The sequence below is a fragment of the Styela clava genome, chromosome 9 (assembly GCF_964204865.1).
Source record: "Styela clava chromosome 9, kaStyClav1.hap1.2, whole genome shotgun sequence".
NCBI lineage: Eukaryota > Metazoa > Chordata > Ascidiacea > Stolidobranchia > Styelidae > Styela > Styela clava.
Window position 1 is genome coordinate 16691351 of NC_135258.1, and position 22690 is coordinate 16714040.

General features: G+C 32.9%; 2 protein-coding genes across 4 annotated transcripts in view; one reads left to right on the plus strand and one right to left on the minus strand.

Moving 5' to 3' along the window:
• Nucleotides 1-17606, plus strand: part of LOC120339870 (calcium-dependent secretion activator 1-like) — a 29634-nt gene extending 12028 nt beyond the window's left edge. The window contains exons 14-29 of one of the 2 annotated variants that reach the window (XM_078116367.1): nucleotides 874-1010; nucleotides 3203-3296; nucleotides 3464-3557; nucleotides 3849-4014; nucleotides 4373-4496; nucleotides 4916-5025; nucleotides 5634-5705; nucleotides 7602-7758; nucleotides 8636-8777; nucleotides 9534-9755; nucleotides 10160-10264; nucleotides 10771-10897; nucleotides 11571-11654; nucleotides 12080-12187; nucleotides 12997-13182; nucleotides 13834-17606. In XM_078116367.1, the coding sequence (XP_077972493.1) occupies nucleotides 874-1010; nucleotides 3203-3296; nucleotides 3464-3557; nucleotides 3849-4014; nucleotides 4373-4496; nucleotides 4916-5025; nucleotides 5634-5705; nucleotides 7602-7758; nucleotides 8636-8777; nucleotides 9534-9755; nucleotides 10160-10264; nucleotides 10771-10897; nucleotides 11571-11654; nucleotides 12080-12187; nucleotides 12997-13182; nucleotides 13834-13926 (2021 nt within the window). In that variant the 3' untranslated portion in view covers nucleotides 13927-17606. The remainder of the gene's footprint in view (nucleotides 1-873; nucleotides 1011-3202; nucleotides 3297-3463; nucleotides 3558-3848; nucleotides 4015-4372; nucleotides 4497-4915; nucleotides 5026-5633; nucleotides 5706-7601; nucleotides 7759-8635; nucleotides 8778-9533; nucleotides 9756-10159; nucleotides 10265-10770; nucleotides 10898-11570; nucleotides 11655-12079; nucleotides 12188-12996; nucleotides 13183-13833) is intronic. The other variant, XM_039408097.2, reaches the window with a different exon arrangement.
• A 1317-nt stretch (nucleotides 17607-18923) lies between these two features.
• LOC120339366 (uncharacterized) lies at nucleotides 18924-22690 on the minus strand. Of its 2 annotated transcripts, none has more exons than XM_039407475.2 (6): nucleotides 22358-22690; nucleotides 21782-21991; nucleotides 21539-21568; nucleotides 20811-20954; nucleotides 19963-20111; nucleotides 18924-19382 (listed from the first exon to the last, which is right to left on the minus strand). In XM_039407475.2, the coding sequence occupies exons 1-6, from the start codon at nucleotides 22659-22661 to the stop codon at nucleotides 19182-19184; spliced, it is 1038 nt and encodes a 345-aa protein (XP_039263409.1). In that variant the 5' UTR covers nucleotides 22662-22690; the 3' UTR covers nucleotides 18924-19181. The 2 variants fall into 2 exon arrangements, with proteins under 2 accessions (XP_039263409.1, XP_039263408.1); XM_039407474.2 differs by having other exon boundaries at nucleotides 18925-19382; nucleotides 22352-22690.

Below are 22690 nucleotides of genomic sequence, written 5' to 3' on the forward strand. Positions count from 1 at the left end.
GGCCAAAGCGAGAATTTTTTACAGAAATCGTAAAGCTTCAAGTTGACTAAGCGTTCTAAACATGCAATTAGAGCAGCCTGCATACACCGAAGTTTTTGTTAACATAATTTGGTTCTTTTGGAGTTAGGACTTGGAGTTGAACATTTCATAGCGCAGAGTACAAGCTTATATTGTATTTGTGTTGTTGTTAGGGATACCAAAAATTAATAGGGTGATAGAGTATATTTAAAATCAGTCCCATTTGATGTAAAGTGGTTATATTGAGATTTTTTTTATAATTTAAAATATTTGCATCTAAAAATATGTAACGTGGCAAATGATAACTGATATACGGACCTATCTAGGCTTATTCAACACTATTAGAGGTGTAAAACCAATGAAAATGGCTTGAAAAGTAGCAAGATTTGGTGTTATAAGAATCAATATCGTAAATATGAGTTGTGCTAATTTTAACAAATTAAATGGTCCGCCGAGCCATTTATTGTGGCTATTGTCAACACTTAAGGGTTGCTTCAACTTCTGTCAAGGGGATGTTAACAAACTATGCAAGAACTCCAAATTTTAATTGTTCAACTGAAATGTTAAATAAAAAATTATGCATTGTGAGAATTTTTTAATTTGTTGTGTACATGGCAAACTGAAATTTTTTGTATGAGCCATCTTGATGTCTGAAGTTGGTTATATGGCCTACCGACAAAAAAAGTTGCACATCCCTGCTCTATTGTATGCAAATAAATTTACAGTATAATTAATATTTCATATAAGATTAAATGCTATGTCGAAAATATATTCGGAATTGTAGTCTTTACTGAATTGGCCATTCCTGGCTGATGCTTACCGCAATGCTTATTCAACTAATATTTCAATTTTTAGATGCTGACAGAGCACGAAAACATGGAATGGATGAATTTATTTGTGCGGATCCTTGCAAATATGATCATTCAAGTTTATTTGAATTGTTACAAAAATTAACCCTTAATCATCGATTAGGCGATTCATATTCTTGTCTTGTGAGTATAATACTTATTAAGAATTTTTCCTATTACCTCATTGTTATATTTAAACTTGAATAGATGGTAATTTTACTGCATAATACTAGTTGATAAGAATTACAATTAGGACTATCACCCATGAATCGCAAGGTCGCCCTGTGTCAGTGATCAACACAATACACGATACTAATACTGTCACTTGCAAACCATTATGACTCATAAGAATTCAATTGCCTATTGTTTTACTATTGTTTTGATTCCCTCGTTTAACCTAACGAAGCCTGTGTTTTGGTATCTCTACATTTAATTTATCAATCTGATTTTTGATTTTGAAGGTCGGCTGAGTTTGTTTATGAATAATAATGTAGTTTTGTATAATTAAATTAATCTCAGGAATTTATTCAACAACAGTTCTGATGCAGCATGTGGTATTTTAACCCTATTATTTTGAAATAGTGTTTTCGTGTTTCAAATACTGAATCATCTATCATTTAATAATCATCACTTAAAACAACATCGATACCATAATATTGCGGAACTTAGAAACCACCATGATGGCTTTAATATTTTGATGTTTGAGAAAACAAATTTTTCTCAAATCCATATTGGCATATATATTTACATACTTCGGTATACTTAATTTTATACATACATAATTACCACCACAGTACTTTGGTTGTAAAGGTGATTGAAATTACTTGCTTGTGCATACATGCTGTTATTATACAAGAAAGACGTATCTGCAATTTTCAATTTTCCTAATGCCTAGTTAATTTGTCTAATAATCTTTTCCAGGTTTCTGATTCTTGAATATATCTGACAAAGTGACATTAAATTTTTGAGATGATCTAGTTATAACGTGGTACTGGTAATTAACGTGGTAAATTTGAGTATAATATGTGATAATTTGTGAGGTGTTAAGAATCAGAGACGAGCATTTTTTTATTAAGTTTACACACAATAAATTTAAAATAGTTTTAATGAAACTTACTCTGCTACTAAAATGTGAATTGTTTGAATGAAGGCAATTCCTGTTTTATTTCTTTTTTTTCGAGATATTTTGGCTTAGAATGGGGTTTGTTTTTGTAAAATTTTGGTTTTGTATCATTTCTGGATTGACAATTATAGCCAAACTTTTGCTATTGCTTAACCAACTTTTGCTTTTTGAAATACCATTTCAAGCTGAATGAAATTTGTTGAGTGTCAAGATGGTTGAATATAGTCATATCCACATCTGTTTTATTCAATGAATACTATTGTCGCCGAAAGATTCAAAATTTTTCTGCATACTAGACTACTGTATAGGCTTTGATTCCATTTTGGTTAACCGGCCTAAAGATGCCTTTAGGAATCTACTTATATTAGAGTATTTGACCCTGGCTTTGTTGCTTCGAACTGAATAAAACTGCAGCCTTATTGATTTTGGTTTTGTTTTATTGGATTAAGGGAAATTTGACTTCTTATTGCGCCATTTGTCTATTGCAATAATGAATTTGATTTCGAAAAATTTTGTCTTTTAACCATGAATTACTAATGATTTTTTTCATAATTTGTTATAATAAAAAATGGTATTTTCATAAAAATACAATTAAAACAAAATGAGTTCTTGCAATATAATAGGATTAGTTGGGTTCAGTTCATATTCAGGATGGCTTATTTCTTATCATTACGTCAATTGCAATATTGAACCTTGTATAATTTTTATTTGAATATTCAATAGCAGTGCAGGAGAGCAAAAATTAAATTCATGAATATTGAATTAGTGAATGAGTGTTAAAATAATAGAATTATAATGAAACTTCAAAAATATTTCAGAATAGTTGTTCTTGGTTGCTATATTCGAATATCTGTTTCCTTTACCCACACATGCGTTTCATGGCTGGTGAGTCGAGGAAAATTTACTCAGAATATTTTCCGAGCTTTTAAAGGGGTCTCAGACTCCTGACTCTCCCTGAATTTTTTCTCCAACTCCAGCACCGAGTTCAGGGAAAGTTTTGATAACAAAATCCGTGGTGTATGATTGTATATTCTTAGTCAATTGATGCTTTCTCAGTTCCTAACCTACAATTTTGTCTTCTTTTAGCACTATTAAAAGTCTGAGATTTTGACTCCAATTTCAGACAATTTAAAATCTCCATCTTAAATTCCAATACAGATAATAGCGTTCTCCAGTCTTGATATGTTTTATCAAATATTATTTCCTATTTTAGGGCTGGTTTTCCCCGGGTCAAGTATTTGTATTGGATGAATATTGTGCAAGATATGGAGTTCGTGGTTGTCACAGGCATCTGTGTTATCTATCAGGTTTGTTACTTTTCTGAATTGTCAATTATGTGTCATTGTAATTTGCAACATTTTTGTCATTATGAGTTGGGATGACGCGAGTCTCGTGATTTATGGGAATTACTGCTCACTTGCTCTTTATGCCCACTTTTTTCTATTGGAATGTTTATTATATTGTTCATTTCTAGATTTATTGGAAAGAGCTCTGCAAGGAACAATGATTGATCCAACTCTGCTGCATTATAGTTTTGCATTTTGTGCAAGTCATATTCATGGAAACAGGTGAGAGAGTATGCTACAAGACCAAGTCCATGCATTCGAAACTATTACCGGGTTAAACATCCCCAAGGCCGATGTTTTCTAGTAACTGGACGAACGGTTTTGGCCTTCATGATTGAGCCATCTTATGGATTTTCTTGTCCTGTGTGAAAATTCTACTTTTACCCTATCCTCGTTTTTTAAATGAAAGGCATACATCTTGGAAGGACTTTGTTTGCACAATTCTAAGTTGAAGATAATTAAAAAACATAAATTTTTTGAAATTATTTTAATTACAAATTCCACTTAATTCAGACCTGATGGTATTGGAACTGTGACAATGGATGAGAAGCAAAGATTTGGTGAAGTTCAAGAAAGATTGAAGAATCATCTGATGTATCAAATAACACATTTTCGATATTGTTTTCCATTTGGAAGACCAGAGGGAGCATTGAAAGCAACTTTATCATTACTGGAACGGGTACAACTAGTTTCAGTTGTTGTTCTTGTAGCGTGTTATTGGGGTTTTGAAAAGTCTCTTTTCTCCACAACTAATGGACTAAATCGACCATCCTACTACTTTGAAATGAAAAAAGTTTTTGGGAGGCTATTGCTTCTAATATTTAACAATTTTCACAAGTACTGCTAACATGGTGAATCCCCCTTCCCTGGCAATGAAAAATAAGAAAATTTAGTTAACTTTTTAACTTCTGTCTGTGTATGATTCTGTTTTTGGGCCATGTATCTAGCGTATAATGATTTCATCCATAGTTTGAGAAGTGTCTATTTGTCCATATGTTTAAGCATTGTTTTCTCATTGTTTTTGGCATTATATTCAGGTTATGATGAAAGATATTGTGACTCCAGTTCCACAGGACGAAGTTCGTTCAATCATTATCAGTAGTTTAGAGAAAGCAGCTCTTGTCAATTACAGCAGAGTTTCAGAATATGGAAAAATTGAAGGTAACTTTTGGTATTCTGTTTGTGTATGATTGTACCCAAAAATTTCAGTAATCCATGACGCTCAGTAATTTATGTTCCAAATTATCTGGTTATGTATTTTTCGTCACCCTGTGTTTAGGATTTTCGGGATACATTTTAATTCAATATAGCAACGTTGAAATATGAAATATAGCACTGGATTAAATATGAAATTGCCATTGTAAAGTTAATTGTCTTTTGAAAGCTGCATCTAATCAGGTTCAAGTGGCTATTTCAATCTTTATTGTAACTAGATTCCTACACTTACGAAAGAATAGGACGAAAATTCTAACTTTGAGCTAAAAATTGTTTGTTATCGATCTTTCTGCCATGTAAATATTACTATTGCTGAATAATTACCTTTTTTATTGTTTCTGTACTAATTTCCAACACTTTTTCAGAAAATCTTGATCAGAACAGTGTGTCACCATCTCGTAAATTAGAAATTGTGATGCATCTTGCTGAATTATGTATTGATGTTGTCCAACAGAATGAAGAACACCATTCTGAGGTTTGCTTCTTGAGTTAATATCTCTGTTTTCAAAATGAAACTGAACTTGATTAACCTTAACCCCAACTTGACAAATTTTTAGTTAGGTTTTTAACTCAATTAACGCAAAGATGAATATAGCCATCACAGTCACAGATTGTTAGGAGTTTGTAGTTTTAGGTTTGAAATTGGTAGTTAGCTGCTAGCGCATATTTTTTTTTCATAAGAAACCAAGTTGAGCATAAATGCTATTATCGAGTCCTAGCATCTGAACAAATAACTGATAAACTATCTCCATACTCAAAGTGGCCTGCTAACCTGATGAGGGCCCCTAATTCGCGCTGTACCTCAGCCGTCTTATCAGCTTTCACTTTCCCTGGGATAAATATGAAAAATACTATATATAGTTTAGAATCATCTTTTTCTGTTTTAAAACCCTAAGGACACTACTTCTCTCAAGATATATTGGACATGCTACTCTGTACTGTAAATTTTTTTACTAGAAAAAATTCCTTTTTCAGTTTAGTTATTTCTTCTTATCCACATCTCTACGACCGTGACTACTTTGTAAAGGAATATGATTTGATTCTATCAGTCTTCAATAATAAATAAACCTTTTTTGAATTTAGCTTATATTTCTTGAGCCTTTGAGTGATGGCACAGGCTATGTGCCGACAACTGGTCGAAAAAAAAGTATTTCGGTAACTTGAGCTCTGTGTAAAATAATAATCGATTCAATTTATCTCTCTGATTTGAGTAAAACACAATATTTGTGTTTTCGAGATGCAAAAAAAATTGTTCTTGGTGTTTCATTGAGTTATCATGCTTGAATAGTATGATGATTGGAAAAAAAATTTTCCCCCTATATTCTTCTGTATTTCTGCCCTGAAAACAACAAAATTCCTTTCTTGTTGACAACACATATATATGGAAATATATATATTTATTACTTTCTCCTACATTGATCTTTTTTGCCTTTCAAACAATAACAATTTTCTGTTGATTTGCATTAAAAAAATTTCAAATGATGATCGATTTAAATTAGAGATTGTCAACTGGTCAATCACTTTCTGGCGGACTTGAATCGAATATAATGGGGGATAAATATGTGCGATAGGATTGCTGGGCTTCTCATTGTCGTGGGGTGGTTCACGTAACTGCTGCTTGGGTAAGCCTTCCTCCATTATCAAGTCCATGCATCTGGAACAAATAACTGACTAACTTATCTCAAACCCAAAATGGACTGGTAACCGGACAGGTGGTTGTGATACACCATAATATTGAGCCATCTTATCGGCCTTCCTCCCGTCGGGATAAATATGAAAATCCTATCCTCGACAATTTTATGAAACAAAGTGATCTATGAAGTTGAATGGCACATTAGATCCAATTTAAAATCTGCTTCCTGTATGTTTGTTTTATCCAGTTGGCCATTTCTGTTTTGAATCATCATTTCTATATCTTTATACTACTGGTATATCATCTCTCATTTGATATACAGTTATGTATCCATACATTATCTTTTCAGAATATTTATTTTTTAAATACAACAATGCTTTTACAAATGATTATCAATATTTCATTTATATTGATGTTTTCACAAATCAATGTTGTGTTTTTATTTTTAATGCTGCTTTATGATGCATTAGGGAAGAGAGGTAAGTTCTTATGTGTGTATTTACTTATGTGGGAAATTGATTTTATGGTGGTTTTAATTATTAAGGTGACTAAGGTGGTGTTAGACTCAATTTATTGCCACTTCTTCAGTGTTACTGTTATCTAAGATTTGTTATATTGGTTATTACGACAACCACATTTTTTATACATTCATATTATAATAAAGTATGATGCTGATCTCTTTTAATTATATTTAATTCTGATAAATAAATCTTTTGGCAAGCATAGGCGACCGTGGGCTACCATTTTTAATAGAGTAATCTCCATCTTAAGATATTAGTTTCTGATATAATATTATCAAATTTCCCACCTATTGTGCAGTCAAAACGGTGTGGTTTTCTTAAACTAGATTTGTGGCAGAGTTTATATTTATTATCCAGTGAATACATTTTTGGTGTTGTTAGCAAGCACTATTAAGTAATATTTGAAACAACAAAAAACTGAAAGTGCTTTTACAGTTAGACTTCTAGTGAGTAATTGGCCACCAATTCTTGCTATAATCTGCTTCATATTGTATTTACATTATTCATGCGAACCTTCATAGGTAATCAACGACTTCATTTTAGTATTGCCAGCTTTTTTCAAGATAAAATTTTAAATGAATTTACAGTAACTATAAATAGAGCCCAAGCTAAAACGAATACATTTGAATCTCATTTTTTAATAAACTATGATTTCTTCACTTGCTAATTTTGTCAGCCATTGATTTTTTAGCCATCTTCCTGATTTGGTATTAATTTCCATTACTGGTACAAATTTGATGTTTAACAGTATTATAGGATGATATTGTTTTTATTAATAAAAATATTTCCCCCTTTATTTACATGTATCCCGCTTAGCATAGTTGTTTTAGGTTGATTTTTTTGGCCTATAAACAATTTGCAACTGATGCACGAACAAACATCTTTTTCTTATACCAGGCCTTCGCATGGTTCAGTGACATCATGATCGAACATTCAGAAATATTTTGGTCGTTGTTTGCAGTGGATATGGATTCGGTAATAGAGCAACAACCTCCTGATACATGGGATAGCTTCCCATTGTTCCAACTTTTAAATGATTATCTCCGAAGCCATGGTACAAAAATATTCCTTTTTTTTTAATCACCTTTTTTTTCCAAAAAAATAATTGTTGTTGTAAATAGGTATGCATAGGTTTTTGTTCCTATATGTTTGTTCCTGTTAGCTATTGACATGTACATTGAGAAAAATCAAGATATTTGTTTTGTGAAAATGGAGGATAAAATAGTTTGGTCCAATTACTTTGTGGTTTTGACCTTCCAGAGATGTATTCGTTATATTCTATGTAAGAAATCTTGAAGATTCCCACTATTGTCTAAGTTAATTCCTAGGAAGACAGGGTGACCATTGAATTATCTGATTTATATTTAAGTTTCCGAAACACAACTGAAAACTAACGAATAGAGTTCAAAAATGCAAAAACGAGGTAATGTTTACGACCACGCTTGAAAATGTCTGAGTGAGAGTCTGAGTGAAAATGTCTGAGTGAGAAAAGTATATGAGCGGATGCGAATAGGGAGCATTGTTACGTCACTTTTTGCAATTTGCTGATTGGCCAATGTCACGAAGTAAACAAGGAAGTTGATGCTCGGGGAAAGGTCCATTGATTGCCTATTGTACTATCATTGTTACAATCAAATATGATGCAATATTGTGTGAAAAGGCAAATTTTAAATGCGAATTGACATCAATATTTGGCACTGACCAGTTCAAGGGTCCCATATCACAAAACCAGTATTAAAAAAAAATTACTGTCATTTTCTTTAATTTTGGGCATAACCAATTCGAAAATAATAATTGTTACAATGTAATCCATACTATGAATCATAAATATTAGCCCATTTTGTGATTTATATTCTTCGTCATTATTGGTAAATCAATATGTGGATTTCTTGTTATTTGAATATACTTATCATTGTTATAATATCTTACAGAAACTTTAGGGAATGGCCGATTTCATCTTCATTTACAAAACATGTTTGCACCTCTCGTCATCAGATACGTTGATTTAATGGAATCATCTGTTGCTCAGTCTATTCATAATGGATTTGGAAAAGACGCATGGCTATCACAAAAGTTAGTCTCAGCAATCATTCTATTTTTTGCCAACCAGCGTTACTTACAGCTGTATTCTTAAAAAAAGCATGTTCTTTATGCTAAATCTATTTTAGGGTCAAATGGCTGGATTGATATATGTGTTATTGTTTTTCACAAAAGAATTCCTAATTTTAACAAAAGCTGCTTTTTTATGGGGCCAAAAGCGTTTTTTTTTTTTCAAAAATTATCGAGTGCGGTTACTATTTTTAAATCAATAAAAGGCAGACAGGATAGGATGAATTCACAAGTTGACCCATCAAAAAAACATAAATTTTGTAATTATTTTCATGAAATTGAAGAAAATTTATTTAACACTTGAACACTCAAACTTTTGTTTTGTATGATTGTATTCAAAACTTTCAATAATCTAGGAGTAGAACACTTTGCATCAAAGTTGGGTTCTCTCCAACATTATGTTTCGAATTACCTGCGATTTGTTTTGGGGCACTTTGTATATATTCAATTCAGTTCAACTGAAAATAGATCATCTTTTTTTGCTGATAACACTTCTTACGTTTTACGCTTGTGATAGATGTAAATAGCACTCTTGCTTTTAGGCAATTTGAATAGTGTATATATATAGTATGCATTATCTGTATTACATTAATACTAAATGATTCGAAAATATTAGTTGAATATGAAAGTAGAATATCCCCTAAAAACTAATAAAATTCTTTCCTGGTTGCGAAACTCTGATCTATCATATAAATATAAATGGACTATTCCTTTTTACAGTGATTTTGGCTTCAGTGCTATTCTGCAGTCATCACAAGCGTTAAATGTAAATATGAATCGAGATGGCGATAACATGTCAACTGCTACCAAGGTTTTATGGAAGCTTGAAGCTTTACAATCATTTATAAAAGAACTACATTGGCCTGATACAGTATTTGCTTGCCATCTCGAACATAGATTAAAATTAATGGCAGCAGACATGATTCAAAGTATGGTTACAAGGTAAGTCAGAGGTTTTTAAGTGTAATTTTGTGTAAAATATTTTTCAATCAGTGGATATAGCTTTTTTTTGGGCACAAAGTCATTTGAAAAATTATTGTTCTTGTTGGAACATTCAGAGTTGTTGCTGAGAAAAATCGCTTTTGAACAAAACAATTTCAAATTTTCAGTATTTAGAGATATAGGAATTCATTATGAGACCAACACAAAGACACCCCATGGTAGGCTATTACATCGGGAAAGTCCGCCCTCTTTTCAGCTAACCTGGTACTGGTGTGTGAATTGCTATGGCTTTATATTTATGTTTAGGATGGGATACCGTGGTTATGCTAAGTGAATCCAGAATGCTAAGTTTTTGGGCATTTCCCATCAAAACTACATTTAATATATTCATTTTCAATTTCTAGATCATTACTGCGATTTGAAGAAATATTACAGAGAATACGAGTGACATTAAACCTTGAGTTAACTCCTAACTCGTGCATTTTGATAAATATTGTTCTGGAATGCCGGTAAGTGATCACTCGGCGGTAAAGAATATTTAATATCCCATATTCATTAATTCCATTGTTTTAAATTCATCTTGAAATTATATCAAATCCATGACGAACAAAAAAATTTTATTGTATTGTATAATTAAAAAGCAACAAATATTGCCAAAACAACTTATGCCAAAAGAAATATCTTCAATGTATCATTGACTGATTACAAGGCTTGTCAACTTTGTCAGAAATCATATTATACATGAATAACTACAATATGTTCCAATATGTTTTTTTGATCCCCTGTTTATTTATTACTAGTAGTGTGGAATCAGAAGTTAACAAAAATAGAACTTCAAAGCGCTGCACGCCTGCACAGAATAATATAGACATTAGACAGTGTTGCTAGTAACTGAAAAACGTTTCTAGTCACCAACATGCAATATTAGGACATTCTTGTGTCATACTTTGCTCACATCATCAGTCGTTTTCTGTATATAAACTACTTTCATAACTGCTCATCATCTTTCTAACAGGAAACAATCATCAAAACTGTGTGAGTCAGGAAAAGACGCTTCAGGTCAACACCATGTTTATCATACAACTGTTGAAGAATTGATGGAGAAAACTTTTGAAACAATTGAAAAATTACTTGTCGAAAAGGTTTGTATAGAAGAGGGCATTTTCATATTTATCCTAGGGGAGAGGAAAGGTGAAAAGACTTAGTCATATGGTCAGGCACAGCCTCTCATCCTGTTACCATGTTGAGTATGGAAATAGTTATTCATTTCAAATGTATGGACTGGATGGTGGGGGAAGCCATACTCCCCGAGTGGTTATGTGAATCACCATGGAGCAGCAGGGTTTCCCAAACTGGGGTTCGCGAGGACTGCACAGGGTGTTCGCAGCGAAACATACAAATAGATCATAATCTTATCGAATTGCCGTTAGCCTATCAATATTCAACATTAATATCTATTGATTAACCCACATGAGTTTTCTTTGTCAAAGAAAACATTATCCTTCCTCATTGGTTGGGCACAGAAATTGATATGACATAGGATGGCGGTCCGCCAAAAACAAGACTCACAAAGAGGGTCCAGCAGCCCAAAAAGTTTGGGGAACTCTGATTTACAGGATTCAAACATGCAAACACGCGGCGTTAAGACGTTACTATGTAAGACGTTACTATTTTGAGAATGCCCAGAATCTTTCTGATTTCACAATGCGCACCCAATTTATTACCTGGGTGAGGTAAAGGCCGTCAATATCTTTAACAGGCGATGCCAACATGTTCAAGTCCAACGCTTCAACCATTTCATTTCTCATATTTCAGTTTGTAAAAGTGCTTGATATTGTTCTCTCCAAACTATCAAGATTTGATGAAGGTTCTTTTACTGCTTCTCTGTTTTCATTATCAGTAAGTACTTATTTGTCTTTTTCATCATTATCATACGTTGATGAATTATTTTAATGACTGCAATCTACATGGTTCTGCATCACCTACCCAATTCACTACATCAGGGTGAGGTGGTACAACATAGGACTTGAGCCAAGATCTGAAACTAGCGTAGTTAGTTTAACACGCTATAATAGGCTATTTTCTATTACTGAATATTCTGTTTACTAGTTTGGTTAGGTCGAAGTATTTTTGGGCAATCATCTCATCTTTTGATATTTCAATAGAAACAATGCATTTTAAAATCATGCTTAATTTAGTAACATAAAATGTGTTTTCATTGCAAAATAAAGATTTCCCAAATACTTGAAAAACCGATAGTCATTTTCAATGTATTAAGCATTCTATTAATTCTCAGATTTATTAATATTTTTTCCATTTTCTAGAAACCTGGAATGGAATTAGCAGAAGGCTTCATTGATTTTATTCGTATCAACCAAGAAATTTTACGAGAAAAAATTGTCGATGAATATTTTATTGAAAATCTCTTTACGGTAACTAATAAGTATTAACTATAAATATTTTCATTTAGTCTTAATTTTTATGATTTCACTTCGGACAAGGTTGATGAAAAGATACTAACCCATACAATCCAGTTTGTCATAATTTATACATGTGTAAAATTATTTTATCATATATATATATATATATATATGTATGATTCTTTCAAATCTAATACTCAATATGCATTTTTTTAACTCAAAGTCGTTGTCTGCGTCTATGAGGGAAATAAGCAAGATGGCATAGTGCTCAGAGCATCAGGCAGTACTTTGTTGGCATCACTAGTCAGAAATAGCTGGTTCAACCCCTCACTCAGGCTGTTGGAATAGCTTGGTCCGGCCTTCCAAAAATCGTAGTTCCGTACATATTAGGCTGTTTGTACAAACCCTGGTTCAGAGTGAAAATGGCGAATATAAAAGATATTCGAGTTGATCCTTTAACCTTCTTGACCCATCCATGTATTTATATAATGTGAGAAAAGTACACAATTCGAACAACCTTTTGTTGGATACGAAATGTACATAGGGATCGTTTTGTTAAATTGTTGTTGTTATTAGGGTTGTTGTTGTTCAAAATCTCTTTTCACTGCCAGTAATGAACCGATCAATTTAAAAAAAATTTAAATAACCTAAAACAGGTTGAAGCCAACAGAAGACTATTGCTTTTTTTTCTTAAATTTCCTATGGAACGAACCCATTATTACACCCCCCCAAAATTTCACATTATATTTCAAACCTTTTATATTACCTTCTATATTTGTGAAATGGCTTTCCTGTAAACTTAATAATATTAAACTTTTCAGCGCTGGTACAATTCAAATGTGCAACTGATGAGAGATTGGTTACACGCTCGTTCCGAACTTCAACTCAACGTTTATCAATTAAAAATTCTGATCAGAATATTTAAAAAACTTTACAAAGATTTTGAATTGCAAGGAGTGATGAATGTACGAAATATTCAATATAGTGAAATACACAAACGATTAACGGTAAGTCTATTTTTAGTATTTTGGTATGAATAACCTGAATAGATTAGTAAATGTGTTGCGACCCAACTTTGGTAGCATCCAGTGGTCAGGGCGTTCGTGGAAACCCATGCATGGAATGCCTTGCTATTCAACAAATCCTTTTTGTTAACTGGTAGCGTGCAACTAGTGTTATATTTGGCATTTTAAAAAATTATGTATTAGACTCATGTAAAGCATGTCATATTAATGTAGCTTGCGTAGTTACGTTTTTGTATTGTCATAGAGCTATAAGTTTGGCATGCTTTTTCAACATGAGGGAACCTGTTGTTAGTGAGTTTGATACAAAAGGGAACCTGTTCTCAAATTTAAACCCATCACTGGTAGCGTCACATTTAGCATATCACTATGTAGGCTACATTAACATGACATACTTTTTACATATATCTAATATTCAACATTCATAAACCACATTACTCCAGTCATCAGCTGCAGCCTGTAGTGCACATTTCCCATTTTCTGTGGTCGTCTAATGTGTAAAACAAGAACAGCGTCGGTAATAGAACATTTCGAGAACAGTCTCGAGCGAAACAGCTGAATTGCATCACTCAGAACATAGTAACGTCGTCCACGTAATCATATATTTATCAATTTCACTGTTGTTTCTTATTTAAGGTTGAAGAAGCTACAGCATCAGTAACAACAGGAGCATTGGGACATAGTATCACTATGAAAGAATCAGATGATGAATATGAAGAAGGCGATTAAATACTACTTTTATATTACATCATTATGTTGTCATATTTATATGATATTTTCATCATAATTCATCAGGTTATAATCAAGCCATATATATTATTACTCGTTTTTTAAAATTTACTAATTTGCTTTGGGTTGTGTACATGTGGGGATATATCATACATTTTATTGGGGTGTTCATGAACCAAGTTAAGGCTGGTGGCTATACTTATAACTGAATAGACAAATTTTATAATTCATTTTATAACAAGATCCAGTAAGTTGCAATGATGTAGAAAATTGAAGCAAAATTTACTTTTCAACCAATTAGCTGTGTGATGAATCAGCATCTAATATTTAAAATGATTTAGCATAATTCGAACCACTTTTACCGCAATGGCCTAGCGTGTGAAATGTTTGACTTAACTGTGTTGGCATCGCAGATTACACATTTTGCGTCCCCATGTCACCCAGGGTGTGAAAAATTGGTAGATAATGACGAACTGGATCATAATTAGATATTTGTGCCTGCTTGTATTAGGGTCTTGTACCAACTATAGGTTTGTATATGCATCGTACATAAAAAAAAAATTTATAAGCAAAATGTCAAATTTTCAAATTGTTTACATGAAAAATATACATGTGTGTTACGAAAGCGCATTCCCTGCTATCTCACAAACTTGCCAAGATGTTAACTATGATTCTGCCTAATTAATAATATTTGTTGTGTTTTTCATATTGTGACAAGCTGTTACTTTTCAAACGATTGTATATTCACAGTAAATCCAGTAGTTAGCAAAGATGTACCAACCCATTCAGTAATATTTTCAATATAGCAGGTTAAAGCAATAAATAATGGTATCTTAATGAAACACTCTTCGAATGCCAACTGAGACTATTCTTTGCTATTGATTAACCGGGGATGGACCTTACGGATTATCTTTGAGTCATTCAAAACTTTGTATAGGTATCAAATAATTCTTGTCTGCTTTTGATTTTAAGTGATATGGCTTGGTGATAAGTTTGCAATGTTACATACTTTATTTAATTCCTACATATCAAAATATTATTTTTATATATTCAATCATGACAATAACATAAATGTGTCTGAATTTCTTCAATTAAGAATTGCATATTTATAACTATACCACTATAAAGTACTAATAGCTATAAAATATTAAAAACTATTTAGTCAAAATCAGTATTTTTTCTTAACGTATTTTGCACAAAATAGTATTTGTACTGGAACTAACACAGCATTATTTCTTCTTTTCAGATATTATTGTAAATTCTCAAAATTCAAATCTCAGCATTTCACGTAAGATGGTCTATTTTAGGACCTCCAGAAGTATGTGCACCAAGATGGCGCACAACCTGAATATAGTAAGCGTACCACGTTAGATTTAGGTTGTGCGCCATCTTGGAGCACATACTTCGGGAGTGCCCTATTTTACATCATCTTTCAAATAGTCATCAATATGGTTATCGTAATATTGAATATGTCACTAAATCTTCCAGCTGTTTCAGCGGTTTCCAACCGATGTTCCGCGGCACCCTAGGTTACACCAGTGCAGTCCAAGGGTTCCGCAAGTTTTTATTCAAATCTGACAGTCTATATTAATATATGTATATTGTTTAAAATATAACCAAATACTATTCGTATTAGGTTTCCAGTTGTACCTTGAGGATCATTTTGTTTTGCCGTACTAGACTACAATTTGAACAATTCAGATTATTAAACGACAAAAGATAATTTAACTATTGCTCAGGGGTTCCACAAGCGCCTGGAATGTTTCACTCGGGTTCTGCGCTACCAAAAAGATTGAAAACCATTGAGATAGTTATAACTGAGTTGTCTTGTATTGTTTGACAGGCGGGTAACTTACTGTTATTGAATTTTTTCAATAACTTTGTTGATTTTACGTCAGAATCACGAGAATGCTTGTAATTTTACCCATTTTTCAACATATCTTATTCTTTATTGTTATATATATTTTTTTGTATTATTACTATATAATGGGCTTTGTGCAACAATCTCATAATAATATGGTAAAAAATATTTTCTATTGGTATTGGTGTTATATTAAATGTTTATCTGCTGTATTTGTACTATATTTTCGAAATTTTGTATTCATGACCTAATTTGCTGCTAATTTTTTTGCATTTGCGTGGGATTGTGGAATAATATAATTTTTATTCATTCCTTTGTGTTGCAATATCGTACCTTTCCGCTCTATTAACTTTTGACCAAATTTGAAATCTCACGATTTGAAGTGAATATGAGAAGCATTTAACATCTTCATTTGGTACTCCCAAAGTATGTGAACCAAGATGGCGGATACCAGAACGTAGTATGTGTATCAGATTTGAGTTAGGCCATAATATCAGGTACAAATACTACAGAGGTCACTTGGCTAGTCCCCAAATTCGTAATAGAACTAAAATATTGAAAATTGGAATAAAATTATGGCCTAACCCTAACCTGGTACACATACTACGATCCGGTGTCCGCCATCTTGGTTCACATACTTCGGGATTTCTCTTGATTCTAATGTAGAAACTAATATTTTCTAATGCTATTGATTTAAGCATCAATAATTTATCATTCAATTTACTCTTGAGTATTCAAATAATTTGACTGACACTATGAAGTCCGCAAATTATAAAATAATCCTAAATTATTATGTACGAAACAAACAGTTTTCTTAGTAAAAGAGTTGAACTAGTGATGAATTAAGCTGTTGAATTGATTTATCAACAGAGTCCTAGATAGGAATGCGCTTATGCAAATTTAAACCATGACTAATATTCTGTACCAAAAATTTGATGTAAATTTCATTTCTTGTAACCTGCATTTAAATGTTGGAATTATGTGCAGTGAAATTTGTTAATGAGTATACTTACTATTATTACTCTGCATAATAAGTTTTTTCCTTATTTTTTCAAAATCAAAAATCATTTTCATTCATTCAATTCTAAAGTTGGATATTTATGATATGAGAAACGTAATCTATTCTATTGAACTGTTGTTATAAAAAATCCCTCACTGTTTTAGAAATTTCCAAGCTACAGTCTCTGAATGAGCCTAAACAAGTTCCAAACAACAAGAGTGGAAAATATACTTACGGCTGGTCGTAATCAAATTATTATTTCAACACCCTCGACTTATTTTTTGTGAAGGGTTTTAAGACAGAAAGGCACGCGTTGAAATTTTGAAAAAGGTTCGATTTGGAAATATTTCAAAAATATAGGTGTTTATGAATCTGCTATCTAATCATAGTTTGGAGCAATATTCACCAGAAAAAGTTTTAAAATAAAAAATATGTATTCATGTATTAATAATTTTCTCAAAACAGCGTTTCCCAGTTTGCCTTTTTGGGTTAAAATCCTCAAAATACGATTTGTTTAATCTCTTGGCCAGTCCTAAGTATGATATCCTGATTTTTGCACAATCTGTAATCATTTTATTTTTGTATTAAAAATAATATACTAAATGTAATCTATACTGAAATCAAACTTGATCATGTATGAGATCAACTATGGTTTGAATTACTGCAATTGCCTTATAGTTCATACATGATCGAGTATGATATTTTGTTGAATTGTACTTGTCGTCTGCATTCCTACTAAATTATAATCTGGATGTTGTCATTATTTTAATCACTGTAAATGCTGGCACTCCGAACTAATAAAAGTATTCTGTATACCTACTTGCGAGTCTATTTAGTGAAGGTCGGAAACAACAATGAGAAAATCAATTTATAACTCTCGACTGTGCTAAAAACTACACTGCAGAAGTATGTGTACCAATATGAAGATAGCTAATTTTGTTCGCCTAATTTACATCATGTTGTGTAAAGGGTATATTCACTTGGCTAACACAGACGGTCACCGAACTCGTAATAGAACTAAAATAAGTAAAATCGGAATAAAATTATGCCCTAACCTGGTACACACACCACGACAGTACCTAAACTACAGATTAACTTGAGTGTATTCGCAGGTTCTAATCCTTTGGGCCGTATTATTGGTTATTTAATTAATAGCATTGGTGTTCGATTGCGTCTCCCGTTTGAAGTTCAGGTTTAAAGACAATTTAGTCACCATGTCCGATATTGACTGGTAAACGGATAAGTAACCATGGTTAATCAAATTCTACGACCGAATGGACATTTCTTTTTTATATAATCTTTTTCGTTATACTTAACCACTTCGATAACTCGTATGCATTGCGATGATTAGGGCTACGGAGGTACCGATAATATATGTAATTATCGCCTTAAGTTGACGGCTCGGAGTGGATAAAGCAGTTGTCTGTGAGCAATATTTACAGTGCATGTCATCATGAAAAACAGGTGTTTCAGTACATGGAGAATCGATGTTCGTGATCCAGATGCATTAATGGCTTGTCGAGAGACTTTTTGCTAAAGGTTTATGAAAATACTTGAATTTTGACTGCATCGTGAATTGCTTTACAACTTATGCGAAAATGTGTCTCAACACTTTCAAAAAGAATAAAATAAAATATGGTCATTTCGGCAGACGTTTCGTTGTTAAACTAATACATTGAGTTGCGTACGCAGGATTTTGTGCGAGTGTTATGTCATATTTTGTATTTTACACATTGGAAATCATCTAATATTAGATTGATATTTTCTTCATAAACACCACGTATTATTCAAAATGTTAATATAAAATTTTGGTAGCGAAATTAGTTAAGATAGTTTGACAGATAATTAGCTAAAACAGGTAAGAATCCCGTTACCGTTTCTACTCGGAAGAGTAGGGGTTGAATATATCTGTCTACATTTAGCCCACACCGATACCGAAAAAAGGGTCGATATTGCCGATACCGATACATCTCAAATTAGAATGTGATCATCTTACAAAATACTTAAGAAATTGTCGCCAATCTGGAAACACTTGACTTGAGACCAGGGACCAAGGCAAAATTATTGCTTCACTCAAAAACAAATCCGCGTAAGATGATACTGTAGTACATTTCGACCACAAGCAGCATTGTCTCATATTTTACTCCAGTCAAGGGACACAATATATATTTAGCACTATTTTCCAAGCGTCCATTTATTAATATTTGAAGATAAGTTTGAAAAAACGAATTCAAATATTAGAGTTCGGCAAATATGCTCAGAAATCTGAAGTACAGAATTCATAATCAAATAAATATATTTCATCTCCGTTTTTTTTTAAATGAATGAATAAATAAGTGACCAGAAAATTACAAGATAAAAGTGTCAATACTTCCAAATAAATCTAATATTCTTTCAGGATTCACGATTAGAAGAAAATGATTGTTGGCCGCGGCACAGAGTAGGATTCAGTCGTTCTCTGTTTAATGATCCTGCAAACAAAATTTCTGTTCTTTCTCCCGCACGTAAATTGTTAGATCCTTGTAGAATGATGCCTCTGTCGTCTATGAATCTATTTCCGATCGTGATCGGAACTTCAAAGTCGTTTTTCAATATCTAGAATGATTTGGAAAATTCATTTACAATGTGTCGAAAGGAATGGGATTTCATGTTTATCCCAGAGAGTATTAAATCGTCAAGCAAGATGGAAGCATGGCACAATCATTATTACAAAGTTGGTATCGAGGTTTCGAAAATATATTGAGGGCAGGGCGTAGAATCAACGCCAGAACTTGACGTTATTGGTCTTGGTGCTGGAGTCGTATTTTCAAATTATCCGGCTTAACCAATCAATGCTTTGAAATCGGAAAGTCGATAAAAGATCGGCTTCAAAGTTAATAAATTATAACTGAAAACTAAAATACGCAAGCCGGAATTGAAGTCTGTGTCGAATTGGTGCTTTTTATTGTACTTTAAGTACTGACCGGATGTAATTTTCTACCAATACATAGCCAGCATTAAAATGGCGCTGGGGAGAATCATCAACCCAGATACCCAAATACAGATATAAATTGACGAAACTACTAATACATTCCCATTTATTCCGGCAACAGAAAATGGCACAGTAGCCTTTATATTATAATATTAAGTTGAATAGTATAAATATATATTTAAAATAACAAATAACGCGACTCACACAAAACGGGCCGGGCAATCGTTCAGTAAATGTTAAATAAGCCATCCATCCACGACGATAATGTGCAGGACTTTGAAAATTCGCAATTCCATACATTATCGAACCTTGTCTTAAAAATATCTGACAAGTCTCAGTTCGAACATTCCTTGCTGATAAATATCATTGGAAACGTAAATGAATAATTAAATGAAATTCCAAGGATATAATTCCGCAACATAAATGCAATCCTTTGCTCGAGCTGTGTTATTTCATATGACACAAGTCTTCTCTTAGATCTTCGCGTCACTAATTTGTTGTTACAGAGCACGATTTCGAATTACCAATTAAAAGTGTGAAATCGAATCCATGAATGAATTCATTTTTAACTTAGTGTGACTGGTATATCCAAAAGTATTTTCAATTTGTGTTTGTTGCACCTTATTACATACTTTTTTTCGATTTCTTATAATGTATAAAACACAATCGCTTCAATTTGCGCATAAAAACGGACAACTTGACTTATTACGTTACAATCATACAGCATTTTTGCATAAACTTTTTCCGTCGGTGCTCAAAATTCCCCTGCCTCGTACTTCGTTTGCAAAGGAGATGCAAGTCGATTAGCGGTGTTAGGTTGATTGAACACCGCAAAATTGATTCGTTGTTATTATGAATGTGTCGTATAAAAAGTACTACCACATGTAATAACAGATATTTAACGACTCAAATTAATTAGTATCGTTCACCATAAACCCATAAAAAATAAGCGACTGTGCGGTAGACGTACCATGTAATATCAGTCCTGGTAATGGCCAAATAGCAAAACAGAAAATTATTGTAAAATGTAGAGAAGCAAATTATTGACTTACCAACAGTTTGATAACAAATTCTAAAACTGTGATGCCAACAACATCCCGCATCGCTACATTGTTTACGATTGCTTCCAAATAACGATACTCTGGCACAGCCTGTCATTTGCTGGAAATCTGAAGTCAACCGGCACCTATCTAAAACTGAAAATAAAATATTCACATTGATCTGCATCAGAATCGTTCGAAGAAAAGCGATAAATATGATTTGTCCAAAACTGTATTGTCTTTTAACTTAAACAAGAGAGCTACGCCCAAATATATGGACACGTTTGTTCGCATTACAGTACGGTTACCGTACCTTCAGATCACAGATCTACAAATATATTCACACCAAGCGAAGCAGTACAGTAGGACACAAAATGGCGTCCGATATCCGCAGAACGTTCGATGACGTCATAGCAAACAAAAACAAATCTCACAGAGCTAACAGAAATATTTGGAATAAATAAAAGTAATAAATAATAATAAAAGAAAATTTCATCTTTAACCACTAAAAATTTCAAAGCAATTGGTCCAGTGATCAAAGAGAAAAGCGGTTTTTTAATATTTCCACTAGGTGTCCAAAAAATGTCAAAGAACAACAAGAACAAGAACAAGACACAACATAACAACAAAACGATCGTTATGTCCACTAAACGTGTCCAAAAATCATTCACAATGTCTCAATGTAGTTTTACGTCAAGACATGTATTTAAATTTTATTTATGATATTTTCATATACTTACTCATTGCGTCAAAGGTGCAGTCAAACGTATCTAAAAATAAGGTAAGTTATAATATTGTATATATTGAAAGCTAAAAAGAGCATTCTCGGTGGTTCTGAGATTACCATACTCTGTCAATCTTCTGTAATTAAAGGTATCCTATATTATATCTCATATTAATAGGCTCAGCATGAGTCCTACCGTGTCTACACTTCGAGTTCGTTCAAGATATACGAGCAAATTCGACAAAGAAAACAAACTTACCTGATCGAATACTACTCTTATTTTTGGGTATAAAGCACTCATTCATACAATGGTCTTTAGTAAAAAATCTATTCTCGTTCCCGTCACTTCCAGCGTATACGAATAATTCACATTGTTCAGATGTTTTGTTGTAAAAATATCGAAAAATATTTGCCCTCCCAAAACCTTTATCCACTGGAAGTGAGCACCGTTCTGGCAGGTAGAATGAAGCTGCAAAAATAAATATTTATTGTCATAAAACATATGGTTAATCTATATTTTAGCAATTATGCCCCCTTATTATATGTGCCAACTGCCATTTTGATGAACAATTGAACTTCAAACAAAATCGCGATTCCGATACAAACAATCATCCGGCATTTATAGCGAATCTCCTTCATCACAGCAATTATTAAAATATGGCATTCATCACCAGAAGCCAAACTCAAAATTTATACTTTGTACGCTTCTTCCTCCCCCAACTAAAATCCTTAGTGAATGCTTCCCAAGATTCGGACAATTAGCAAGATTGCCCTGAACCATGGTAATTTCTGTCGTCTGTGTTAGCCGATACTTTTAGAATAGGCTAACCTTTACCAACGGTAGCTTCTGTGCCGTTTTGCACCCCTGCCACAGTCATGTTTTCACTTGGTGTGATTTCTGTTGGTGTTGATGTAACGTTTGTTGTTTTTGAAGCCATTGTGGCAGCTTCAGATGAAGGTCCAGAAGTTCCAGCTGTGACCGTGTTGGCCAACGGTGCGGGTGCCGAAAGATCCCGTATATCGTAAATTTCGTCGTCTATTAAAATAATACTCTCCAAAATAGTATTTGCCTTCGAAAACGTAGCGAGGCGAAGAAAAACGAAAGCGAAAATAACGTTCGTGTAGGCTGAGGTGTTCATCACGTCAGTTGCCTATCACTAATTTAAAA